A 26379-nucleotide genomic window follows, 5' to 3' on the forward strand; every position below is an offset into this window, starting at 1 on the left:
TATGCCCAGAATCAATGTCGAATATATGGCGCTATTTCTCCATACTCAGGATTCAAGGGTCCAGGAATCAATGTGAAAATGGAATTGACCACACTCATTATTAACCTTAGTGACCTACTAGCAAAATTTTGGCTTCCTCTTCTCATGACTTTACACTTTGCTAGCCTCAAAGTCTTAGTCCTAGAGGGCGAAATGCTTCCACCAGGAGACCCTAGATTGATTTTATTAACAGAAAGTTAAGACTGCCACCTGGACAATTTGGTTTGCCATGCCTCCGAATCAATGAACGGAACTATGGTGATGACTGGGGTGATAAGGGGATATTGGACTACTATTCCACAGTAAAGAAGAGAAGGTCTGGAACACAGGAAATATCTTAGGGATTCTCCAGTATTACCATGCCGTGTGATTAAGGTCAATGGCAGGTTGGATTGGCCCAGACCCTCCAGGAATAAAGGTTTGGATTACCCCATCAGATAAAGAACATGATTAGATACAGTACTTGCTGACGACAAAGGAACAAAATGGGTAGTAAAAGAAGATGGTCATAAATACCAGCTACAACCATATGAGCAGTTATAGAAACAAGGATTGCAATGTGTCATGAGTATGTCCTGCTTATTTTGGTATATTTTTATATTCATGTTTCTTGTCTTTTCTTGTTATTTCCTCTTATTCTACCATGTTGCATAAGGCGTATTGAATTTATATCATAATATCTCAGGATTAATTTCCCATTATACTGTTAAAGTTACCAGATTTCAAGAAGAATCAGTATCACCCAAGGACTTTACTTGCTCTTCTGCTGCTGCTGCTAAGTCGCTTCATTCGTGTCTGACTCTGTGCGACCCCATAGACGGCAGCCCACCAGGCTTCCCCACCCCAGGGATTCTCCAGGTAAGAACACTGTAGTGGGTTGCCATTTCCTTCTCCAATGCATGAAAGTAAAAAGTGAAAGTGAAGTCGCTTAGTCGTGTCTGACTCAGCGATCCCCTGGACTGCACCCTACCAGGCTCCTCCGTTCATGGGATTTTCCAGGCAAGAGTACTCGAGTGGGGTGCAATCACCTTCTCCGACTTCCTCTTCTGAGGAAAGGGTAAATCTATAAATCTCCATAGCCTCTTGGTTCTGTCTCCCTGGGGAACTCTCACACAGGAGCCATCCCAGGATGGACTGTACACACTAAGCCAGAGACCTTGACAAGGGTCTGGCAACCAGGGGCTGGAAGTAGCAGTGGCACCGCTTACATTCACTCCCTATGACTCACTGGTGTGTTTTGTACTTCCTGTCCCCTGCAACTCTGGCTCCGCAGAGTCACCAAATGGGTCATATTTTTGCCTTGGGACAAAGCTAAAGTCCCAGTGGAAATAAAAGCTGCCACCTGGGCATTTGGGGATCCTTGGATCCCTGCAGTAGCAAGAAGAGGTCACAGTCTTGACAGGCATAGCTGAGCCTAATCATAGGAGGTAGGGCAGGGGTGTGGAAGCCAGGTGGTCTCAGGTGCCTCTTCTTATCCTCCAGCTCTACTGTGACTGTGACTGGATAGATTCAGCAATCCCAGCCTGAGAAAGGCAATGTGATCAGACGTTCAGGGACTTTAAAGACAAGGACCTGGGTAATGACACAGGGTGAATATCCCGCCCAAACCATCAGAATGCTCTCTAGAGATGAGGGAAACTAGAAGGCATAGTGGAGAGAGGCAGTAACAATCAACTTCAGCTCCAAAACCAACACAGTAGTAGGGTTCATGCTTCATCCCACTAACTTCCCTCTTCTGTGGTTCCCCACAGGCAGAGGTGCCTGCCAGAATCCCGGAGAAGTTGTTCCAAAATATAGAAAGAGGGAGGGTATGGGGAGGGAGGAGGGTTCAGGATGGGGAACACATGTATACCTGTAGTGGATTCATTTTGATATATGGCAAAACCAATACAATATTGTAAAGTTAAAAAATAAAATTAAAAAAGTATACAGAAAGAAAAGCTGATCAGAGCAGTGTAAAGGTCAGATTGTGGAATTTCCAAATCAGCCACCTTCATCCTCCTTCCAGGAAAGTCTTGCTGACCAGCTGCTGGAATTATCAGCATAGAGCCTCCAGATATTAGCTCTCTGGGTCAGCCTCAGTTGCTGAGGTGCACGGCCAAGCTCTTGGTCTTCCTGGAGCACCCACATCCAGTGAATGGGCAAGGGGAAAGTATGAAGACCAGGCCATTTTAGCCCAATTCAAGACTAGTCTGTCAGGTAATATTCATTCCAGAGCTTGCTGCCAGGTTGGCCAAGGCTGAAAGAGTAGTATAATTTCTCATCTGTACAGCTAACTTCCTCCACCCAATTCAAACTATCACAATGAACTAACTACTGAAAGCACCTTGCAGCCGCAGGGCCAAGGGAACAAAAAGAAGTTGGTTCATTCAAGTACTGGTGATTTCAGGAGGTCCTCTGCAAAGCAGGGACCAAGACTTCTAAGGAGGGCAAGTGACCAACTGCTGCTGGTGCTCCAGCAACTCAGAGGAGAACCACACTGCTAACCCCAGAGCTACAACAGTGACCTTTCAAAGCATCACTGGTCAACTGGTGCTTGTACTTCTAATGAAGAATGAGGGTGATTCTAACAGAGTCAACAAAACTGGAATCCAAAACCAAACTTGGCTACCAAAATGACAGAGTAACTTTCAGCACACAAGAAGGTAAACTCCCTTCTCTCTTCAGCCATCATTCCAGGCTACTTTTACTGGCCCCTCCCTGGCACAGATTCCCAGAAAAGAGCAGGCCAAACAGAAATAGGGTATATAGTGGCACATCTTGGACATGACATTTTAAGAGTACAAAGGTGGGAAGATGTTTACAACTGATAGACATTAGGTTACAAATGAGACTTTCCCGTGCCTTTGCTCAGGAAACATAAAGAAATGACTTCCAGAGGGAAAAAATGAACTTTTAATATTGCTTAGCACACTGAGGAGTAAGTTAAGAACATGATAAGAATCCTTCAGTGAAATATTACTGCTTATGATCCTGCCATAAGAGATCCTTAAATTTTTCTTGAAGCAGTCAGACAGGCCCTAATGCTCCTCTACTATTTAAAAGAAAAGCCAGGGATTTTTTTTTTTTTTCCTTTGTGAATGAAGTAGGAGCCTTAGTCACTTTCTTCCTCCGTCTCCTCTTCTTCAGTATCCTCTTCCTCCATCATTTCTGGCTCCTTTTTCTCTTTACGCTTCTTACAAAGCACAAGGAAGCAACATACAAATAAACAAATCAAAGGAATAAGCCACAGTAACATGTGAGTGTTCTTTTCCATTTTTGTGTCTTCCGCCTGTTCTGCCTCTTCGGCCTCTTCTTCCTCCTCTTCCTCTTCTCCCTCTCCTTCCTCATCTCCTTGGGGATTACCCGGTGGGCCACTACTATTACTACCTCCACTGCCTTCATCCTTGCAGTAGGGAGGTGCCCATCCGGGGTTGCAATGGCACTCTTGCTTATTATTGCAGACCCCCTTCATGTGGCAGGTCTTAGGCTGACAGGCTTGTGGCTCAGGAACCATACTGACACACCTGCTGTGAACACAGATCTTTTTTTGACCACACATTGTGCCGTCCTTCACCTGGCCGATATCAGGTATGGACATTCCGACATGATAGTCAGTGCCCCAGCAAGTGGTGTCATTGACTTGAAACTGATGCACTGTGGAATGTTCCATCAGATTTGGGATGACTCCCACATTTTCACACTGAACTCTCCCACACAGGATATCAGGGACTTCACATTTCATGTACTCTGTGTTGCTGATACCACAGTGACCAAATCGATTTCCTTGGGTGTTGATTTCTTTGTAGCAACTCTGAGATGCACTCCTTGCATCTTTGCCAAAAATCTCCCTGCACTGTTCATCATGGTTAGCACAGTTCTTTTTATAGCAGTAGGCACTGTCACTACAGGGAATCCCATCCTGCACAAATACATCTTCTGGGCACTGATGCGATGTCCCATTGCACCACTCTGGAAGGTCACATTCATTGACCTGTTTTCTGCACAAGGTCCCTGCTGACCTGACCTTGCAGTTTTTACAGCAAGACCCAAAAGCACAAGCAGCTCCAGGCTTCAGAGCGCAATTCGGCAGACAGCAGGGATCACGTGCACACTGCCCTATGGTTCCACAGTCACACTCCTCTCCTTCTTCGACCACTAGGTTCCCACAATACTTTATCCTAAAGATATTCTCTGGATTTGGAGGAGAGAAGAGACAAAGTCCATTCCTCATCACATTGTCCCAAAACTCGGCATAACTGCAGTTGCTGAATTTACTCGTTACCGATCTGGCAGGATACATTATGCAAAACTGAAGTTCACACACACAAAATTCAGTATCATGCAGCATACCTAAATTATGACCAAGTTCATGGGTAACAGTAAGCCCAAAAGCATACAGACTCTCATCTTCGAAAACCATAACTCCACTATTAAGAGGATTCTGGCATACTCCAGCAACAAAGGCAACTCCAAGCGTAGGGTCAAATGATTTCTTTATGAAAAGATGGGCTGCATCATGTGGCAGTCGCTTATCAAGGTTAAAAAACTTCCAAACAGCAAAATCCTCCAACATATTCTCTATGTCATCAGTGGCAATTTGGTTTATTTCAGTCCAGATTTCAAGCCCAGTTAAAATTACATCAACTGCCAAAGGGCGATACAGGCTATTTATTATGTTGACAGCATTAGCTATATCATTTTGTACTACTGACACATTGCTTCCTGAGAAAATGTATCGAAGATTGTCCACAATCACTACCAGCTCAAGAAACCGCAAGTGGGTCCACCAGCCTGTGTAAGAACTTTGCTTCAGGGTGAAATTATGCAACTCCAATTGGCGTGCTATTTCCTCTTCTGTTAACCCACATCTCATACGTGGGAACTGAGTATCATTGATGTCTATTCTATATACCCAGTGTTCAAATGTGGCGGAAGACCTAACTGGTTCAATTTCATAAGCAAGATCATTTATCTGCAGTATTCCTCGAAAACCTCCAGAACAGGTACTGAGGGCAACCAGGGACTTGGGAGCACCCTCCACATAACCATGATAGTAGCAGTCATCAGGAACAAAAGGCTGATCCTGCTGCAGGGAACGCTGGTCTGTGTAGGTGAACACTGGGAGGGGCCTGGAAACCAAGAACTTCTTGACCTTCATGTGGGCGATGTGTCTTTGGCCCCCAAATCGCAGGCTATAGGAGAGCCAGCCTGGAACCTTTGCATTTCTGCCCCAGCCAGTCACCTTCAAGGGGATCACCAACTCTGGGGAAGAGAAGTGCTGGGAGGGCCTGGCCTGAGAGTGACCAGAAATGAACAGACACACCCCAAACCAGAGCAGCAGGGGAGTGACTCTGAAGTGTACCAGGGCCTCACCCACTGTCATTATGGAGCCACCTGCTCAGGACAGAAGAGGGCAGGGCATCAGGCACTGCTGGTCTGGCTCCTTCCTCTCAGCTGTTGAGGGTGCAGGGATAAGCTTTATGGATCTGTGTCCTGGAAGAACTGGCCCATCAAAGCTGCAACGCTGAAGTGAAAATAGAAAGAAGATCTAGGAGAGGGTGGTTGGGGCAGAGAGGGTAGGGGAGAGAGGGAGAGAGAGGGAGAGAAAGAAAGTGATTTCAATTGGGACAAGGCTTGAATCAATAAAATTCTGGAGTTTGTCTCATATATGTAAGGGCAAGGAATAAGGGAAGAGCAGGTTTACAGGGAAAGAAATGCAGGAAATTCATCATAGATGGGTAATTGTTGAATCCTGTTGTAATATAAGGACTCATTAATATACTATTCTCTAAGCATGAACACTGGCATGACATTTCTCATTTTAGAAAGATTGACGTCTGACTCCCAATTTACTCCCCACCCAAAGTCGACTGGTACTCTGCTAGCTTCAGTAAGCATGTGGACAGCCCATCCAAAACTCACCATTTTTTGGTTTCTTTATTCAGACAGTTTGCTCCATCTCCCCTTCTCTTCTACAGACATCTTATCTAGCTCCCATTCTGTTTGAGGTAAGCAGTCAAAGTAAGTCTCACTTAAGGGACTCATTAGTTTCGGGAGCCCAATCCAGACAAACATGTAATTTGTAACACACTTTCATCTGCAGAAAACCCCTGGACCTTCCAAGGAAGGCAGCTATGTTGACAAAGTAATAGGAATGAGACTGTTATCTGGGGACAAGTCAACAACCCAGTTGCCTCTAATCACAGCATGGAAGCAGCAGCCTTCTCTGCACCTAGCCCAGCTGCATCATGTTCTCAATCATAAGAGACTCACCGTGGCTGTGTTTAGATATATTCCATTCTATATTTTACATGCACGGTGAGTTAGCTGAATTCTCTAGAGAACGTTAGACCGAAGAATTTAAATCTAGAGTCAGTTCACTAAAAGATTCAGAGATCACAATTTGAATGGACTTACTTCATATCTGTTGAAAACATAAATTTTAACTCAAGTAAAAGCTAATTTTCTTCATTTGCTGACTTTCCGTTAAAAGTATCAATAATTTCCTTAACATTTGAAAACAACAGATTTTAAAAAATTGGAGACACATCAGAACATACACTGGTGGCTGAATATTCTAAACACAGACACAAATGGGGTTGACAGTAGAGAGCATAAAAATACTCTCAGTAGTACAATGTCAAGAACATCTGGATAGTCCTAGATACTTTGCCAGAACTAATGGATAGCTCCTGGAAGCCAAGTATACTAGATGCAACTTCTAAGGGAAAGCATCTCTGATATAGGTCAAATCCTAATGACCAGATTTCCTTTCCATGTCTCCCTTCATGATATCCTTGGTATCTGCTACAGATCTGGGGACATTAAGATGGAAATGCGTGAGGTGAAAGAGGACTATTAGAAACAAATCACTGTAAAGAGGAAAATAACTTATATTAAGTAATCTCATCAGAAATAGGACGTGGTGACGAGAAACTTTCAACCCCGAGGGTCTTTACGTCTACCCGGCTTTGTCACTGTTGTACCGTTCAATACGACGGACTGCTGCACGCCAAAGCCCTTCCTCTCCTTCCTGCCAGCATTGCCCGCACTTCAAGTAGTGTCAGAATCTTCCTCGGCATCAGTAATTAACTCTTTCTTCCATGCCAGCAGCTACTTCAACTCCTCAAAACCTCTATCTTACTTTGTCTCCACTCACTTTTAGTCACAGCTAATTCAGGGTTTCTTACACTTAGGTCACAAACCATTCAGGGTCATGAGAAGAATGTAATGAGCCACAACTAAATAAAACAACAGAAAATACGAGACAGCATCACACAAATCATTTATCACCTCCTATATATCACCTGTCACCACAGAAGCTATTAGCAGAACTCTGCTGACATAGCTTATACTGATTATCAACTATTTTCTGAGTCCTAACGCTAAAGTTTATACTTTGTTTATGGAGCTAGAGATGGGAACTGGCACATTATATTTCCCCATTTCTAGCTGGATTCCTGAAAAATGCTGTCAAGAAAAGCCTGAGAGGGAGAATAAAAAGCAAAAGGGAAGGACAAGAGGCTCTTCCTGTTTGCCTGCTGTTACTGTCAGTGACCTTCCCCGTACACCCAGAATGGTCTCTTGCTCTGGTGCTGAGAGTCAGTTACCACATTCTAGAACCAGCTCCATCAATCCTACCAAAGGCACCTAGTGTCAATGCCCCCTGCCAGAGGGCTCAGAACCAGATGTACAGAGCCATCTTCCAGTACTGTGGGCAACCCATACCAGCCAGCCAGTATCTCTTTCTCAGATGTTTCAGGCTATACCACAAAGCTCCCTGATAACGGGTTTGATATGCTCCATGAGAGGAGTAACCCTCTGTCTCTTAGATCTGTGTCAGAGTCCTGGCGGACCTTCTTCCAAGTCCCTAAGGAACCAGTACCAGCTCAATATTACCTAATAGGAAGTACAGCTATCAACTCCACACTACTTTTCTGAGTTCCTAAATTACCAGCATCACCTAGGCTGGTAGTGCTCTATCTTCTACTGTCCAGGTCCAGACCTATGAGGCCACTGTGAGAGCTTCTAGGTTATGAAAACCACCATCTCTTCCCTTCGTTCCCACAATCTCAGGGGTGCAACTCTCTGTGGTAATTCATACTTCTCTGTACCTCCGTGTTCCCTTTTTACCTTTTTGGCTCTCTAATACTTTTCCAAGAATTTTTATAGTAATTACTCTTGGTGGATTTTTCTTTTCTGGACTAGATCTTGACAAATACATACAGCACTTGGTACCAAGAGTGCTGCCGAGAGAGATAAACTGGGTCTCTGGGATTCGCTTAGGTATGTCCATGGCCTTAACACACTGCTGAACTCCTGTTGAATGGGGGATGGGCTCATAATAACATCACAATTAGTTAAATTTCTCCTCACTGTTGATTGTGATGAAGTGCCCTATTGAAGCAAGTGTGTGGCGGACCAAGGGAAGGCTGTGATGTTGCCTAGAAATATCTCAAAGACTGAGGGGTGGAATGGGTGTATTAAATTCTAATGGACATTTTGCACAATGAGGCTCAAGGCTCTAAGGTCTCAGCTCAGATTGCTGATAACAGGAGACTTAAAAAAAAAAAAAATCTCTCCTTTAGCCACAGAGCGAACTTCAAAGAAAACCAGAATTTAACTGTGGAGTTTCAGAATCACAGCATAAGTTGAATACCAAGATTTGCCAAGACTGTAGCGGGAAATCCGATTGAGACAAAAAAAACACAAAAAAACTTTGACCTTGATAATGGGAGTTCCAGGTCGACTGGATTGGTTCTGAGTATCTAGATCCTCCCAAGACACCTGACATTCCTCTACCAGGGAAGGTGCCTAGACTCCTCTTGTCTGAGAAGCCTAGCCACCTTTAGCTAGAGACCCTGTGATTATCTCAGCTGGGGAAGTTATCCCACCAGGGCATGTCTAGTATCCTCAAGACATACTCCTACTGCCCTTTAATGGCTCTAAATGCAAACCAGAATCTAATTCAATATGCTACAGAGGAAAAGGTTCTTTCCTCTGAATTGAGAGGAAAGAACTTCTACTCAAAATAATGACAATAGTTTACTAATTTATATTGACAAAAGAAAGGAAACAAACCATATTAATAGCAGAAACGATGAAGTCATTACAGAGATAAAGATATATTCAATATGATAAAATTCAGCAGGAGTTTGTATCTTCTTAACAAATAGCTTTGAAATATATAAAGCAAACACCAACAGAACAAAAAGGAGAAATAGAAAAAATAGAAAAGGAGAAATAGAAAAATTCAAAATCTACTTGTAGGTGTTAACATACTTTCTTTCAGCAACAAATACAGCAACAAAACTTAAAAGAGTTAAGTAGAAGATTTAAGCAAACTTAATCAAATTAACCTAATTGAAACAGGCTTCCCAGGTGGCCCTAGTGGTAAGAACCCACTTGCCAATGCAGAAGACATAAGAGACGTGGTTCAATCCCTGGGTCTGGAAGATCTCCTGGAGGAGGGCATGGCAACCCACTGCAGTATTCTTGCCTGGAGAATCCCATGAACAGAGAAGACTGGCAGGCTACAGTCCATAGGGTTGCAAAGAGTCAGACATGACTGAAGCAACTTGGCACACAAGCACACACATGATATTTACCAAAACAGACAATATTTACAGTCATAAAGGAAGTCTTAACAAATGCTAAAAATAAAACTGCTTAAGGTTCCTTACTTGCAGAATTAAAATTGTGTAAAGAAGAAAAACAAACTAGAAAATAGTAATTTGCTTCAAAGTTAAAGAACAGCCATGATCCAAACATGGTTTAAATGTATAACTGTAAATATTTTGGTCTGAATGAAAATATAACATATTATATTTGTATAACAGAGTTAAAGCAAAAGCTTACATGAAAATTTCTGGCTTTGGGGATACTAGTAGGAAAGGAGAAAGACTAAAAATACTTTGTATAAGATATAATGTCACAAAACTTGAAAGATAACAGCTAATCAATCTTTAACAGCAGAATTAAAAAACAGAGTACCAAAGACATAAAAAACAAACACTGAAAAGAAAATTAAAGCCAAGTTCCTTGTGAAGAACTGACACACACCTACCAGTGATGATCAAGGACTACCCTGGAGAATCGAACTGCGGGCTCCTGCATTGCAGGTGGATTCTTTACCAGCTGAGCTACCTGGGAAGCCCAACTTCTCACAAAGACTTAAAAACAATGACCATATAAACAACTTTATATCGATAAATTTGAAAATTTTAGCAATATGGGAAAATTCCTTGATAAACCACACTAACAAACGTAACAAGAAATCTAAATGGTTCTATATTAACTAGAGGTTGGATCTATAGTAAAAATATAAATTAAAAATAATATATCTTTTCACAAAACCCCCAGTACAGTGGATTCTTCCAACTGTTTTTGGCAGTAATACAAATGACTGAATAGTAATAAATCAGAGATTATCCTTACAAGTTTTATTAATAAAGCTTCAATTGCTTCAACAATAGTAACCTGAGAGCAACTGTTTGAATCTGAAGGAATTACAAATGTCTGTGCTATGATAAAACCTTTAACTATACTGGGATAATGATACCAATTACACTTATATTTAACTCACCTGTTTCACATGTACAAGTGGGTTGATCCTGAAGAGTTACTATTGAGTTTCCTAAACTAGGCAGGGGTGATTGTATTTACACTTGCTATTTCAGTTGTGATTTCTTTACTAAATAAGCCAAATCTAATATGAAGGTAATTATGGAAGGCTGAAAGCAAAAGATAAAACATGTGGATAGTAAAAAGTAAAGAAAGTAGTCAATGTAAACATTATAAAAATAAATCTTATTAAAAGTTGACAAAATATTGACAGTAATAGAAAGGTATAAATCAAGTAGAGAAACATCCAGTATATGATTAAAAAAACAGGGACCATTCCACAGTGTTTTATATGCACATAACAGCATAGCTTCAAAACATACAAAGCATATGTTGAGAGTGAGAGATAATGGAGCAAGAGTTGAGAAATCAAAAAAAAAGAAAAATCCAGGATCATACATGAAGAAGTTTACCAAGAGTAAGCATGCAAAAAAAGTAAAGACATAGAAGAGTTAAACAATATTAATCAAATTGACCTTGATATATATAAAATACTATACTCAAAAACTGTAGAATACACATTATTTTCAAATGCATGTGGGACGTTTACCAAGATTGATGATCTTGGTAAAGATCATTGGTAAAGATCATTTGTGGCTTCTGCTAAGCCACAAAGCATCTACACAAAACTTAAAACATACAAATTGCACAGTGGGTACCCTTCCAATTTCCACTCTGACATGTAGATCTTGTACTCCCACTCTCACAAAAAGAAAAAAACTACACTGAAAAGCAATGAGTTTTCTTCCGTTCACTTTAGTCATTCAGTCTTGTCAGACTCTTTGCAACCCCATGGACCACAGCACGCCAGACCTCCCTGTTCATCACCAGCTCCCGGAGTTCATCCAAACCCATGTTCATCGAGTCGGTGATGCCATCCAACCATCTCATCCTCTGTCGTCCCCTTCTCCTCCTGCCCTCAATCTTTTCCAGCATCAGGGTCTTTTCAAATGAGTCAGTTCTGCACATCAGGTGGCCAAAGTATTGGAGTTTCAGTTTCAACATTAGTCCTTCCAATGAACACCCAGGACTGATCTTCTTTAGGATGGACTCCTTGCAGTCCAAGGAAATCACAAGAGTCTTCTCCAACACCACAGTTGAAAAGCATCAATTCTTTGGCCCTCAGCTTTCTTTATAGTCCAACTATCACATCCATGCACGAGCAATGGAAAAACCATAGCCTTGACTAGATGGACCTTTGTTGGCAAAGTAATGTCTCTGCTTTTCAATATTTTGTCTAGGTTGGTCATAACTTTCCTTCCAAGGGGTAAACATCTTTTAATTTCATGGCTGCAATCACCATCTGCAGTGATTTTGGAGCCCAGAAAAATAAAGACAGCCACTGTTTCCACTGTTTCCCCATCTATTTGCCATGAAGGGATGGGACCAGATGCCATGATCTTCGTTTTCTGAATGTTGAGTTTTAACCCAACTTTTTCACTCTCCTCTTTCACTTTCATCAAGAGGCTCTTTAGTTCTTCTTCACTTTCTCCCATAAGGGTGGTGTCATCTGCACACCTGAGGTTATCGATATTTCTCCCGGCAATCTTGATTCCAGCTTGCGCTTCTTCCAGCTCAGCATTTCTCATGACGTACTCTGCATAGAAGTTAAATAAGCAGGGTGACAATATACAGCCTTGATGTACTCTTTTTCCTATTTGGAACCAGTCTGTTGTTCCACGTCCAGTTCTAACTGTTGCTTCCTGACCTGCATACAGATTTCTAAAGAGGCAGGACAGGTGGTCTGGTATTCCCATCTCTTTCAGAATTTTGCACAGTTTATTGCGATCCACACAGTCAAAGGCTTTGGCATAGTCAATAAAGCAGAAATAGATGTTTTTCTGGAACTGTCTTGCTTTTCCCATGATCCAGCGGATCTTGGCAATTTGATCTCTGGTTCCTCTGCCTTTTCTAAAACCAGCTTGAACATCAGGAAGTTCACAGTTCACATATTGCTGAAGCCTGGCTTGGAGAATTTTGAGCATTACTTTACTAGTGTGTGAGATGAGTGCAACTGTATGGTAGTTTGAGCATTCTTTGGCATTGCCTTTCTTTGGGATTGGAATGAAAACTGACCTTTTCCAGTCCTGTGGCCACTGCTGAGTTTTCCAAATTTGCTGGCATATTGAGTGCAGCACTTTCACAGCATCATCTTTCAGGATTTGAAACAGCTCCACTGGAATTCCATCACCTCCACTAGCTTTGTTCGTAGTGATGCTTCCTAAGGCTCACTTGACTTCACATTCCAGGATGTCTGGCTCTAGGTGAGTAATCACACCATCATCATTATCTGGGTGGGGAAGATCTTTTTTGTACAGTTCTGTGTATTCTTGCCACATCTTATTAATATCTTCTGCTTCTGTTAGGTCCATACCATTTCTTTCCTTTATTGAAACCATTTTTGCATGAAATGTTCCCTTGGTATCTCTAATTTTCTTCTCTAGTCTTTCCCATTCTATTGTTTTCCTCTATTTCTTTGCATTGATTGCTGAGGAAGGCTTTCTTATCTCTCCTTGCTATTCTTTGGCACTCTCCTTGCTATTCTTTGCATTCAATGGGTCTATCTTTCCTTTTCTCCTTTGCTTTTGGCTTCTCTTCTTTTCACAGCTATCTGTAAGGCCTCCTCAGACAACTATTTTGCTTTTTGGCATTTCTTTTTCTTGGGGATGGTCTTGATTCCTGTTTTCTGTACAGAGAAATGAGGCCACAGGACCGACTGGAGAGACTGGCTAATACAGAGAATACAAATGAGCTTACCTGAAGCAGAGTGGCAGGAGCCAGTAACACATAAACAATGACTTCAGCAAATTTGTGAAGCCTAAGTGTAGACTACCACCAGTGTTCAAAACTCATGGGGGCCCATTATAAAGGGAGCTTCTGCACTGCCATAAGTCTGACCTCCTAGAAACCTACCATATTCTCACAGTAGAGACTAGGAAAAAATTCATCATGTTTGACCAAGAAATGTGACCTTTCTGATATATGGAAAGAGTTATAGTCACCATTTTGAAATACACCCGAAGTGTCCTCAAAGTAAAGGTCTAGTCAACAAGGTAAAAGACTTCATTCACCATAGCCTTTTTCAACTTGAGGGAAGGGAAATTACCCAACTTCAGCTTCCTCCAGCCTTCTTATCTCACCTAGGGGAAGAAGGGTGCAGCTTAAATGCACGAAATTCACAGCCCAGAAGCACAAGACCATTGTAAGACTGAGACCTCACCTTAAGACTAGAGAACGCTTCCCATCCTCCCACACCTTATACCATCTCAAAGGTGCTCCTGTAATAAGCAGATTATAACGGAAATAACTACAGGCATAGGCTCTATTTAAGGGGTTTCTCAGAAAATCCTAAGAGGACATGGGAAACAGACATAAGAACATTAGAGGAAATTGAAACCTCTGACACCTACACTAAAGGAAACAGTAAATACAGACTAACACCTAATCAGATAAACAATAAAGGCTTATTTACTTCAGTTTCTATTAAACTTCATATCTGGTTTTCAACAAAAAAGTTGCAAGGCATGCTAACAGGCAGGGGGAAAAACAAAACAGTCTGAAAGGAAAAAACAAGCAAAAGAACCAGAGTCAGATATGGCAGAGTTTTTTGGAATTATCTGGGAATTTAAAATAATTATGATCTATATGCTAAGGGTAACAGAAAAAGTTGACAACATGCAAGAAGAGATTAGTAACATAAACAGAAAGATGGTAAGAAAGAATCAAAAGGAAACCACAGAAATAAAAAACACTGTAACAGAACTGGTATATTTAAAATGGATAACCAACAACATCCTACTATATAGCACTGGGAACTCTGCTCAGTAAAATGTGGCAGCCTGGATGTGAGGGGAGTTTGGGGGAGAATGGATACATGCATATGTATGGCTGAGTCCCCCTGTCATCCACCTGAAACTATCACGACATTGTTAATTAGTTATACTCCAATATAAAAAGTTATAAAAAAAGACACTGTAACAGATAAGAATGTTTCTGATGGGCTCATGCTTAGACTGATGGGTCAAGGAAAGAATCAGTGAGCTTGCAGTCAGTTGGAAGGACTGATGCTGAAGCTGAAGCTCCAATACTTTGGCCACCTGCTGTGAAGAACGGACTCATTGGAAAAGACCCTGATGCTGCAAAAGATTGAAGGCAGGAGGAGAAGGGGACGACAGAGGATAAGATGGTTGGATGGCACCACTGACTTGACGGACATGAGTTTGAGCGAGCTCCAGGAGTTGGTGGACAGGGAAGCCTGGCATGCTACAGTCCATGGGGTTGCAAAGAGTTGGTCACGACTGAGCGACTGGACTGAACTGAACTGAACATCCAAACAATAGAATACTATTCAGTGCTTAAATAATAAAGCTACCAAGATATGGAAGGACACAAACAAACTTAAATGTATATTACTAAGTGAAAGAGCCAATCTGGAAAGGCTGTACATTGTAAGACTTTAACAATACAATATTCTAGAAAAGGCACAATTTTGGAGACAATAAAAACATCATTGCGGGTGGGGGGCAGAAATCAGTGGTTGAAGAGTTAGGTAAAGGAGGGTGAACAGGGCACAGAGGATTGTTACAGCAATAGAACTATTCCATATGCTACACTGGTGAATATATGTCATTATACATTTGTCCAAACCCAAATGATGTATAACATCAAGAGTGAACCCTAGTGTAAACTACAGACTTTGGATAATAATGACAAGTAATGCAGGTTCATCGATGATAACGAATGTGCCACTCAGATGCAGGATGTTGATGGTGGGGGAGACTATACTCATGTGCAGGCAGCAGGGTGTGGTATGTGAGAACACTGTACTTTTCACTCAATTTTGCTGTTAAAAAAACTGCTGTAAAAAAAAGACAATCTATTAAATATTTCAACAACAAAGAAAATTAAATAATGTTTTGAATTAAAATAAAAACATATATCGCAATATGTAGAACACCACTAGAGCAATACTTAGAAGGAAAGTTATAGAATTACATGCCTAAATTAAGAAGTAATAGGGAGAAATATGCAGCAATACAATAATAGAAGGGGATTTCAATACCCTATTTTCATCATCTGGACAGAAAATCAACAGGGAAACATCAGACTTAAGGTACATGTGATATCTGATGGACTTATCATATATATATGCAGAACATTTCTTCAAAAACAGCAGAATACACATTCTTCTCAAGAGCACAGGGAACATTCTCCAGCACAGATTATATGCTGAGCCAAAAGCAAGTCTCAACAAATTTAAGAAAGTTAAAATCATATCAAGCATCTTTTCCAACCACTGTGGTATAAAACTAGAAATCAATTACAAAAAGAAAACTGGAAAATTCACAGATAAGTGGAGATCAAACAACATGCTATAACAACCAATGGGTCAAAGAAGAAATCAAAAAAATATCTTGAGAGAAATGAAAATGGAAAGACAACATACCAAAATTTACAGGATGCAGCAAAAGCAGTTCTAAGAGGAAAGTTCATGACAATAAGTGGCTACATTAAGAAACAAGAAAAATCTCAAATAAACAACCACCCTTTACACCTCAAGGAAACAGGAAAAGAACAAATTAACTCCAAAGTTCACAGATGGAAGCAAACAACAAAGATCAGAGTACAAATAAATGAAATAGAGACTAAACAGAAAATAGAAAAGACGAATAAAACTAAAAGTTTATTTTTTGAAAAGATAAACTAAAGAAAACTTTAGCTAGATTTATAAAGAAAAAAAGAAACAGCAGCCAAATAAAACTAGAAATGAAAGAGGAGATGTTATAACTGACACCACTGAAATACGAAAGATTGTAAGACAACAATATGAACAATCATATGTTAACAAAATGGACAATGTAGGGAAAAAATGGATAAATTCCTAGAAACACAATCTACCATCTACTCTGGCCACCTGACGTGAAGAGCTGACCACTGGAAAAGACTCTGATGATGGGAAAGATTGAGGGCAAGAGGAGAAGGGGGTGACAAAGGATGAGATGGTTGGATGGCACCACCAACTCAATAGATATGAGCTTGAGCAAACTTCAGGAGACAGCGAAAGACAGGGAAGCCCGGCATGCTACAGTACATGGGGTCACGAAGAGTCAGACATGACTTAGCAACTGAATAACCACCATCTACCAAGACTGAATCATGAAGAAACAGAAAAGTTGGACAGATAATTACTAGTAAGGAGTGTGTGTTAGTCACTCAGTCATGTCTGGCTTTGCAACCACATGGACTGTATAGCTTGCCAGGTTCTTCTGTCCATGGAATTCTCCAGGCAAGAATACTAGAGTGGGTTGCCATTCCTTTCTCCAGGGGACCTTCCCAACCCAGGGATTGAATCCAGTTCTCCTGCATTGCAAGCATATTCTTTACCGTCCAAGTCACCAGGGAAGCCCCACTAGTTAGGAGACTGAATCAGTAATCAAAAGTGAGTGGAAGTCACTCATTCGTGTCCAACTCCTTGGGAACCCATGGACTATACAGTCCATGGGATTCTCCAGGCCAGAATACTGGAGTGGGTAGCCTATCCCTTCTCCAGGGATCTTCCCAATCCAGGAATCAAACTAGGGTCTCCTGCATTGCAGGCAGATTCTTTACCAGAGGAGCTACCAGGAGTAATCCAAGTAGTAATCCAAAACCTCTCAACAAAGAAAAGTCTAGAACCAGATGTCTTCACTGCTGAGTTTTACCAAACATTTAAAGAAGAATTAACACCAATTATTCTCAAACTTTTCCAAAAAATACAAAAGGAAGGAACATTTCCAAAGTCATTTTACAAAGACATCATTACCAATACCAAAAATAGACAAGGTCACTATAAGAAAACTACAATCCAATTCTCTCTAATGAATATCAATGCAAAAATACTCAATAAAGCAGCAAATCAAATTCAACAATATATTAAAAAGGTCATACAATATGATCAAGTGGGATTTATTCCAGGATAAGTCAGAGAGAGAGAGAGACAAATATTGTATGATCTCACTTATATGCAGAATCTAAAACCAAATCCAGTGATACAGAGAACAGATTGTATTTTCCAGAGGCGAGGGTTGGGGGTTGGGTACAATGGGTGAAGGGGTAAAAGATACAAACTTCCATTTATTTATAAGATAAAATAATCCTGAGGATATAACATACAGCATGGATACTACAGTTAACAATACTATATTGTATTCAAAAGTTAAGAGAATAGATCTTAAAAGTACTCATCATAAGAAAAAATATTTGTCATTATGTGTGGTAAAGGATCTTAACTAAACCTCTTGTGGTAATCATTTCACAGTATGTACACATATCAAATCATTATGTTGTATACCTAAAATTAATACAATGTTATATGTCAATTACATCTCAATTAAAAAAGAAACAATAAAGGTCTCAAATCAATTATCTCAATTTCCACCTCAAGAAACTAGAAAGATAACAGCAAATTAAATCCAAAGTAAATAGATTAAAGAAAGTAATAAACATCAGAGTGAAAATTAATGAAATAAGAAACAGAAAACAGGACTTTCCTGGTGGTCTAGCAGTTAAGACTCCAGGTTTCTACCACAAGTGGTGTGGGTTTGATCCTTGGTTAGGGAACTAAGATCCCACATGCCACATGGCCAGGCAACACACACACACACACACACACACACACACACACACACACGGGGAGAGAGAGAGAGAGAGAAACAGAGAGAGAGAAACAAAGAGGGGAAAAAAAAAGTACACAAAAACAAATGCTGGCCTTTTTTTGACAAAGCCAGTAATAATCATACACCTTCAGTCATACTGATCAGAAAGAAAGACAAAAATTACCAACATGAGGAACGGTTGAAGGATGATGCCATGGTTTCTATGGTTACTGAAAGGATAATAAAAAATAATATGAACTTTGTGCCTATAAATTAGACAACTTAGAGATGAAATGGACACACTCGTTGAAAGACACAAACTGTGAAAGTTAACACAAGAGGAAATGGATGACCTAGATAGTCCTGTATCTTTCCAAGAAATTGAAATTGGAACTTAAAACTTTCCCACAAGGAGAACTCCAGACCCACACTGATTTTACTTATGAATACTATTAAAAAATACAAGAAAGAAAAAGAACAATTCTATATAAACTTTCAAGAAAACTGAAGAGGAGAAAATATGACCCAACTAGTTCTTTGCAGCCAGCATTACCCTGATGTGAAAATCAGTTTACAACATTAATACAAAATTTCAGACCAATGTCCCTCCCAAATACAGATGGCAAAATCCTAAACAAAATGTTAGCAACTGAATTCAACAATGTATAAAAAGGATAATATAACATGACCAAATGAAATTTATCCTATGGACACAAGCTTGGTCTGAAAATCAATCAGTGTATATTACCATATTAACAAACTAAAAATGAATAATCATAATGAAACAGGAAGACAAGAGTACACAGCCATCTTGGAAGAAGACCAAGGAAATGCCTGGAGCAAAGAAAACTACAAGCCCACTACAACAAAGTGCCCGAGGGCTTCGGTCTTTGAGACAATAACTAGAGATCTACAAAAGTACCAGATTATTTCTGTTCCATTGATGTATATACAGTTTCCAAAGGACAAAAGCTGGACTGTAAACCCACCACACAGTAGAATCACAGAACTCCCAGTTTCCTGAGAGATAAAGGCTGACACACAATCCTAAGTTGTATTTGAAGGAAGCAGACCCCAACCAGATGAAAACTGCTGACTGCAAGCATGCAGACCTCAGACCAACTGAAACCAGTATGTTGACGAAGCTCAGAATTTCACTTTTATGCCAACCAACCTGAGAAATGATGCCAAGCTAATCAGGCATCCTGTGGCCCCCTCCTTCACACTGCCTTTAAAATCCTATTTCTGAATTTCCTTGGGGAGCTGGGACTCGTTCACCTTCTCCCTTGGCACACATTATCCCTCCAATAAAAACTATTGCTTGCCTAAAAATCTTTTGGGAACAATATTCATTTTTGTGGTATTTCTGTCCAAGAATCTAGAGCAAGGCCAGTAACAATATGATCACATCAATAGATCAGAAAAATCATTTGACCAAACCCAACATCCAATCCTATTAACTCCCAGATAACTGACAATAGGGGGGACTTTTCAACATGAGAAAGGAGATCTGTGGGAAAATCTACAACTAATGGTAGCTTCCAATGGTAAAAGATTGAATATCTTCCCTCTAAGATCAGAAACAAGACAAGAACGTCTACTCTCGTTATCTCTATTCCACATTGAACTAGAGGTTCTGAGCAGTGCAATCAGGCAAGAAAGAGAAATAAAAGGATTCCAGATAAGAAAGGAAGACTTAAATTTGTCTTTATTTATAGATAACATTTATAGAGGTCTATGTAGAAATCTGAGGGAATCTACAAAAAAAACCTACTAGACCTAATGAGTTTAGTAAGCTCAAAGGATGCAAGATGAATATGCAGTAGTCAATTCTGTTTTTATAATACTAGCAACGAACAACTGGAAATTAAAAATTTTAAAGGGTATTATTACAGAGTGAAACAGTTAAGTACTTAGCAATGATTCTGACAAAAGTTGTGAAAAACATGTAACTTAAAACTATAAATATTGAGAGAAATTGACACCAACCTAAATAAGTGGAGGGATCTTATTCATCAATTAAATAATTAACATCATTAATTGTCAATTTTCCCCATAGGTCAATCACAAGGTTTTTCTTGTAGAATTTGACAAACTGATTCTAAAATTCACATAGAAATGTAGAAGATCTAGAATAGCCAATCCACTTTGAAAAAGAAGAAAAAAATTGGAGGACTACCACTTTCTGATTTTAAGACATATAAAGTCACAGTACTCAAAACAGAGGGGTATTTGTGTAACAATCAGTTCAGTTCAGTCGCTCAGTTGTGTTCGACTCTTTGAGACCCCATGAACCGCAGCATGCCAGGCCTCCCTGTCAATCACCAACTCCTGGAGTCTACTCAAACTCACGTGCAATGAGTCAATGATGCCATCTAACCATCTCATCCTCTGTCGTCCCCTTCTCCTCCTGCCTTCAATCTTTCCCAGCATCAGGGTCTTTTCAAATGACTCAGCTCTTCGTGTCAGGTGGCCAAAGGACTGGAGTTTCAGCTTCAACATCAGTCCTTCCAATGTATATTCAGGACTGATCTCCTTTAGGATGGACTGGTTGGATCTCCTTCCAGTCCAAGGGACTCTCAAGAGTCTTCTCCAACACCACAGTTCAAAAGCATCAATTCTTTGGAGCTTAGCTTTCTTTATAGTCCAACCCTGACATCCATACATGACCACTGGAAAAACCATAGCCTTGACTAGATGGACCTTTGTTGGCAAAGTAATGTCTCTGCTTTTTCATATGCTGTCTAGGTTGGTTATAACTTTCTTTCCAAGGAGTAAGCGTCTTTTAATTTCATGGCTGCAATCACCATCTGCAGTAATTTTGGAGCCCCAAAAAATAAAAGTCTGACACTGTTTCCCCATCTATCTGCCATGAAATGATGGGACCGGATGCCATGATCTTAGTTTTCTGAATGTTGAGATTTAAGCCAACTTTTTCACTCTCCACTTTCACTTTCATCAAGAGGCTCTTTACTTCTTCACTTTCTGCCATAAGGGTGGTGTCATCTGCATATCTGAGGCTACTGATATTTCTCCCAGCAATCTTGATTCCAGCTTGTGTTTCTTCCAGTCAAGCGTTTCTCATGATGTACTCTGCATAGAAGTTAAATAAGCAGGGTGACAATATACAGCCTTGACGTACTCCTTTTCCTATTTGGAACCAGTCTGTTGTTCCATGTCCAGTTCTAACTGTTGCTTCCTGACCTGCATACAGATTTCTCAAGAGGCAGGTCAGGTGGTCTGCTATTCCCATCTCTTTCAGAATTTTCCACAGTTTTTTTGTGATCCACACAGTCAAAGGCTTTGGCATAGTCAATAAAGCAGAAATAGATATTTTTCTGGAACTCTCTTGCTTTTTCCATGATCCAACGGATCTTGGCAACTTGATCTCTGGTTCCTCTGCCTTTTCTAAAACCAGCTTGAACATCTGGAAGTTCACAGTTCACATACTGTTGAAACCTGGCTTGGAGAATTTTGAGCATTACTTTGCTAGCGTGTGAGATGAGTGCAATTGTGCAGTAGTTTGAGCGTTCTTTGGCATTGCCTTTCTTTGGGATTGGAATGAAAACTGACCTTTTCCAGTCCTGTGGCCACTGCTGAGTTTTCCAAATTTGCTGGTATATCGAGTGCAGCACTTTCACAGCATCATCTTTCAGGATTTGAAATAGCTCAACTGGAATTCCATCACTTCCACTAGCTTTGTTCGTAGTGATGCTTCCTAAGGCCCACTTGACTTCACATTCCAGGATGTCTGGCTCTAAGTGAATGATCACACCATCATCATTATCTGGGTCATGAAGATCTTTTTTGTACAGTTCTTCTGTGTATTTTTGCCACCTCTTCTCAATATCATCTGCTTCTGTTAGGTCCATACCATTTCTGTTCTTTATTGAGCCCATCTTTGCATGAAATGTTCCCTTGGTATCTCTAATTTTCTTGAATAGATCTCTAGTCTTTCTCATTCTGTTGTATTCCTCTATTTCTTTGTACTGATCACCGAGGAAGGCTTTCTTATCTCTCCTTGCCATTCTTTGGAACTCTGCATTCAAATGGGTCTATCTTTCCTTTTCTCCTTTGCTTTTGGCTTCTCTTCTTTTCACAGCTATTTGTAAGGCCTTCTCAGACAACCGTTTTTCTTTTTTGCATTTCTTTTTCTTGGGGATGGTCTTGATCCCTGTCTCCTGTACAATGTCATGAACCTCCGTCCATAGTTCATCAGGCACTCTGTTTATCAGATCTAGTCCCTTAAATCTATTTCTCACTTCCACTGTATAATCATAAGGGATTTGATTTAGGTCATACCTGAATGCTCTAGTGGTTTTCCCTACTTTCTTCAATTTCAGTCTGAATTTGGCAATAAGGAGTTCATGATCTGAGCCACAGTCAGCTCCTGGTCTTGTTTTTGCTGACTGTATAGAGTTTCTCTATCTTTGGCTGCAAAGAATATAATCAATCTGATTTCAGTGTCAACCATCTGGTGATGTCCATGTGTAGAGTCTTCTCTTGTGTTGTTGGAAGAGGGTGTTTGCTATGACCAGTGTGTTCTCTTGGCACAAATCCATCAGCCTTTGCCCTGCTTCATTCTGTACTCTAAGGCCAAAGTTGCCTGTTACTCCAGGTGTTTCTTGTCTTTCTACTTTTGCATTCTCTATAACGAAAAGGACATCTTTTTTGGGTGTTCTAAAACTATTAACAATAGACAGATCAATAGACCAGAACAGAAAGACTAGAAATAGACCCACACAAATATGGCAACAGATTTTTGACAAAGGTAAATCACTGGAGAAAGGATAGCCTTTTTATATACAGTGCTGGAACAACTGAATGGAAAACAAAAGAACTTAATTTCATATCTTGCATCACATAAAAAAAATAGTGTAAAATAGACCACAGACCAATATGTAAAGCCAAAAACTATAAAACTTCTGTAAGTAAACACAGGAGAAATCTTTTAAACTGAGAGCTGAAGGTTAAGCAAAAATTTCTTAGATGTGGCAGTGAATAAAAAATTCATGAAAGAACAAAGGGATAAGCTGAACTTCATCAAACCTACAAGCTTCTCTTTAAAATATTTTATTAAGAGAATTAAGAGACAAGCCAGACTGGGGTAAAATATTTTTAAAATGTATATTTGCTCAAGGACTATTCAAAATATATTTTTTTAAAAAACCTCAAAACTCAGTAAGAAACAAATCCTCAATAGGCAAGAGATCTGAACATATACTTTACCAAAGAAGATACATGGAAGGCTAATAAGCACAGAAAAAGATGCTCAACATCACTAGTAATAGGAAAATGCAAAATTAGCCACAATGTATATCACTACACACTTATTAGAATGGCTAAAATTTAAAAGACTGACCATACCAACTCATCGTAAAGATGCAGAGGGATTAGAATTCTGATATATATATTGCTGATAGAAATGTAGAATGGTACAACCACTTTGGAAAACAGTTCTGCAGTTTCTTAAAAAGTTAAACATTCAACTACTATATATCCAGTCATTCCACTCTCAAGTTTTTACCCAAGAGAAAAGAAAGCCCAGGTTCATACAAAGATATATGGAGGCTCATAGCAACTTCATTTGTTTAATAGTCTTAAAGTGGAAATGAAAAAAATGTTCACCTATCGACTGGAAAACAGATAGCAAATCATGGTGGTTTCAGGGATGTAAACATATATAAAAATTTAGCTAGTTATGTTACAGAAATCACAAGTCTGTGTGCCCAACACACAGTGAGGCCCATCAATACTAAACATTAGAGTTTGGAACAGAGAAAGGTTCATTACAGATTCATACAAAGAGATGGGTGGTTCATGCACTAAGAACTTCAAAGTTACTGAAAGCTTCCAGCAAGTCCATGTAAAAGCCAAAGGTGAGGGATGGGTGTGGTTAGTTATTGCAGACTTCTCGGTATCAGATGCTTTGTTCTTGAGGTCTGGTCATGGTCAGGTAATGATGTTTCTGCAAATCTCTACCAGATGAATGTTATTCTCTGTCCTGACCAGAAAGGGCAAAGTCCCAAGGCACAACTTTCACCCTCCAAGGTTCCAGCCCTGGCTAAGAGAAGGCAGATCTCAGTTGACAGCTCCTTCAGGGCCAGGTACCTACATCCTGCCCACTTGTCATGCCTGAGGGAGCCAGGCATCCATCTCAACTGGCCCTCAGTCTCCTCAGACCACCCACATGGGGAGACCAGGTCTCACAGACTATGACCAGACAGATGGCCACTGCCATTAAGTTGCAGAGACAAGGATGGGGAAGAGGTTCACCGCTGCCTCAAGGCCTGGACCAAGGCTAGTGGAGGGCCTTAATGAGGGCTCTGGAGCCCTGCAGGACATAGGGCCCAGGCTGTTTCCTGGGCCTTCCAGCTGACCTGCTGGCCCAAGGCTTGGGTGAGCTGGAGGCCCTCCAGGAGAAGGCCTGGTTCTGCCTCTTACCTCACTCTCCACCTGATGACCACCGCACCACCCACCCTTGACTGAATCACTTTCCCCAGTGGTCCCTCACTGAGATACCAGTGGGCAGGGCCCACTGAAAACCCAGAGCAATGGCTGAGCAAGACCTGTTGCCTTAGTTACAGGGTGCAGAACAGTGAGGCACAGCAATGGCTGCCTGCTAGGAGCTGTGCTCTTTCTGCTCTGTTGCAGTTACACAATGTATTATGTGTAGTTTGCTATAGAATAAATAAACTGCAATAAAGCTGTTTTATTAAAATAAAATTTAAAGGGATGAAAAATTATACTGTATTAAACTATTAGCACTCTCTGTCTCTCTCTCTCTCTCTCACACACACACACACCCTATTTACTCTTTACTGCAGGAGTTCAGCAAAAATGCAGTTAACACCCTCTTAGACTTCCTCATGGAAACAGACTTATATGTTATATCCCTTTTAGGAACAGCCAGCAGCTGGCTTTAGTAAAATTTTATCAGCCCATGGTGGGAACAAGTTACTGAAAATTTAGTTTTGCCTATTTGTTCAGGACCAATACCAAGAAGTGAAACAGGCCTGATCTCTCAATTTCCATAGCCTCTTCCAATATGCTGACCCCCTAAGCTTCTCTCTTCCAAATTAAATTCCCTTCGCCCCAGGGTACCCTTCTGCTGCTGTCTCTTCCCTACACTTCCTCACGCCTCCCCTCCAAACCACTTCAGTTGCCTGCTCAGTTCCCTCTGTTGTCACTCTATTTTTCCTGTACTTCTCCCTCTGGCCAGCTTCCAGACCCTGGAACCCCAGCCCCAGTCCCTTATACCGGGACAGCACTGAGGAACCGCCCCTTTTCTCAGGTCCAGGGCGGCAGCCGCCCAACCCAGAAAGCTGGGTTCCCGCCTTGGAAGAGGGTTTGCTTCGGAAGCAGATTTTCATACTCAAGCCTCTATCACCCACCTTCCTAAGACCGCACAGAGCTGCACTGCAGCCCTCCGAAAGGCCGCATGGAGAGCGGTGTGGGCCAGGTGCATGCGACTGCGCCCTCCTGCGGCTCAGGCTGCAGGTGCTCCTGGCCCGCCCGCAGGCTCCGCGCAAATCTGGCCCAAAGTGGGGCTTCCCCAACGTCCCCAGCGCACGTAGCGCCTTTGAGGGTGGCTCAGGGTCTGGCCTCCAGCTGCACTGGCGTCATTCCTGTACATCCTAAGAAGCTCTTGGTTTCCAGACACCTACAGAGAGCAGGGTGGATTCCAAGAAAATCAGCCCTTCATCCAAGATACCTGGTACTATCATGGTTACGTGAAAGGGCTCCCAATTCTCTGGTTGTCCAGCATTGGAGAGCCTTTCGAGGGATGCCACAGATAAATGACCTCACTGACGAAATTGGGCCCTGAAGCACTCTACCACATTTGAACACCAGTTGTGTTAGGTAAGATAGTAACAAGAGTCAGTTTTCATGAAATGCAGCTTTGAGGAAGACAGAACTATGCCAGAAGCTGGAGTTCAAGGCAGAGAGTTTAAAACTGCCACAATGCCACAAAACTGCCATTCCCCTGGCTGCTGGACTCACTGGCCCTTTGTGGAGTGTGCTTATGGTGGTGGACAATTACAGTTTCAACTATTCAAATGTCTCCAAGGCCACAGAAGATATATTAAATGTGCCTAAT

General features: G+C 41.0%; 2 protein-coding genes across 2 annotated transcripts in view; both read right to left on the reverse strand.

Annotated features, from left to right (window-relative positions):
- Positions 1-2026: 2026 nt before the first annotated feature.
- On the reverse strand, positions 2027-5404 carry ADAM20 (ADAM metallopeptidase domain 20). Its single transcript, XM_015473275.3, has one exon. It carries the CDS (start codon positions 5402-5404, stop codon positions 3134-3136), a length of 2271 nt encoding a protein of 756 aa, XP_015328761.2. The 3' UTR covers positions 2027-3133.
- Positions 5405-5484: 80 nt separating this feature from the next.
- Positions 5485-26379, reverse strand: part of MED6 (mediator complex subunit 6) — a 48035-nt gene continuing 27140 nt past the window's right edge. The window contains exon 8 of the mRNA XM_059890257.1: positions 5485-5569. Coding sequence (XP_059746240.1) covers positions 5532-5569 — 38 coding nt within the window. The 3' untranslated portion in view covers positions 5485-5531. The remainder of the gene's footprint in view (positions 5570-26379) is intronic.

The sequence above is a fragment of the Bos taurus genome, chromosome 10, assembly GCF_002263795.3.
Source record: "Bos taurus isolate L1 Dominette 01449 registration number 42190680 breed Hereford chromosome 10, ARS-UCD2.0, whole genome shotgun sequence".
In the NCBI taxonomy this organism is placed as follows: domain Eukaryota; kingdom Metazoa; phylum Chordata; class Mammalia; order Artiodactyla; family Bovidae; genus Bos; species Bos taurus.

Excerpts from the sequence above, each read along its gene's own strand:
- ADAM20 (XM_015473275.3), bottom strand. The coding sequence starts at position 5,404 with ATGACAGTGGGTGAGGCCCTGGTACACTTCAGAGTCACTCCCCTGCTG.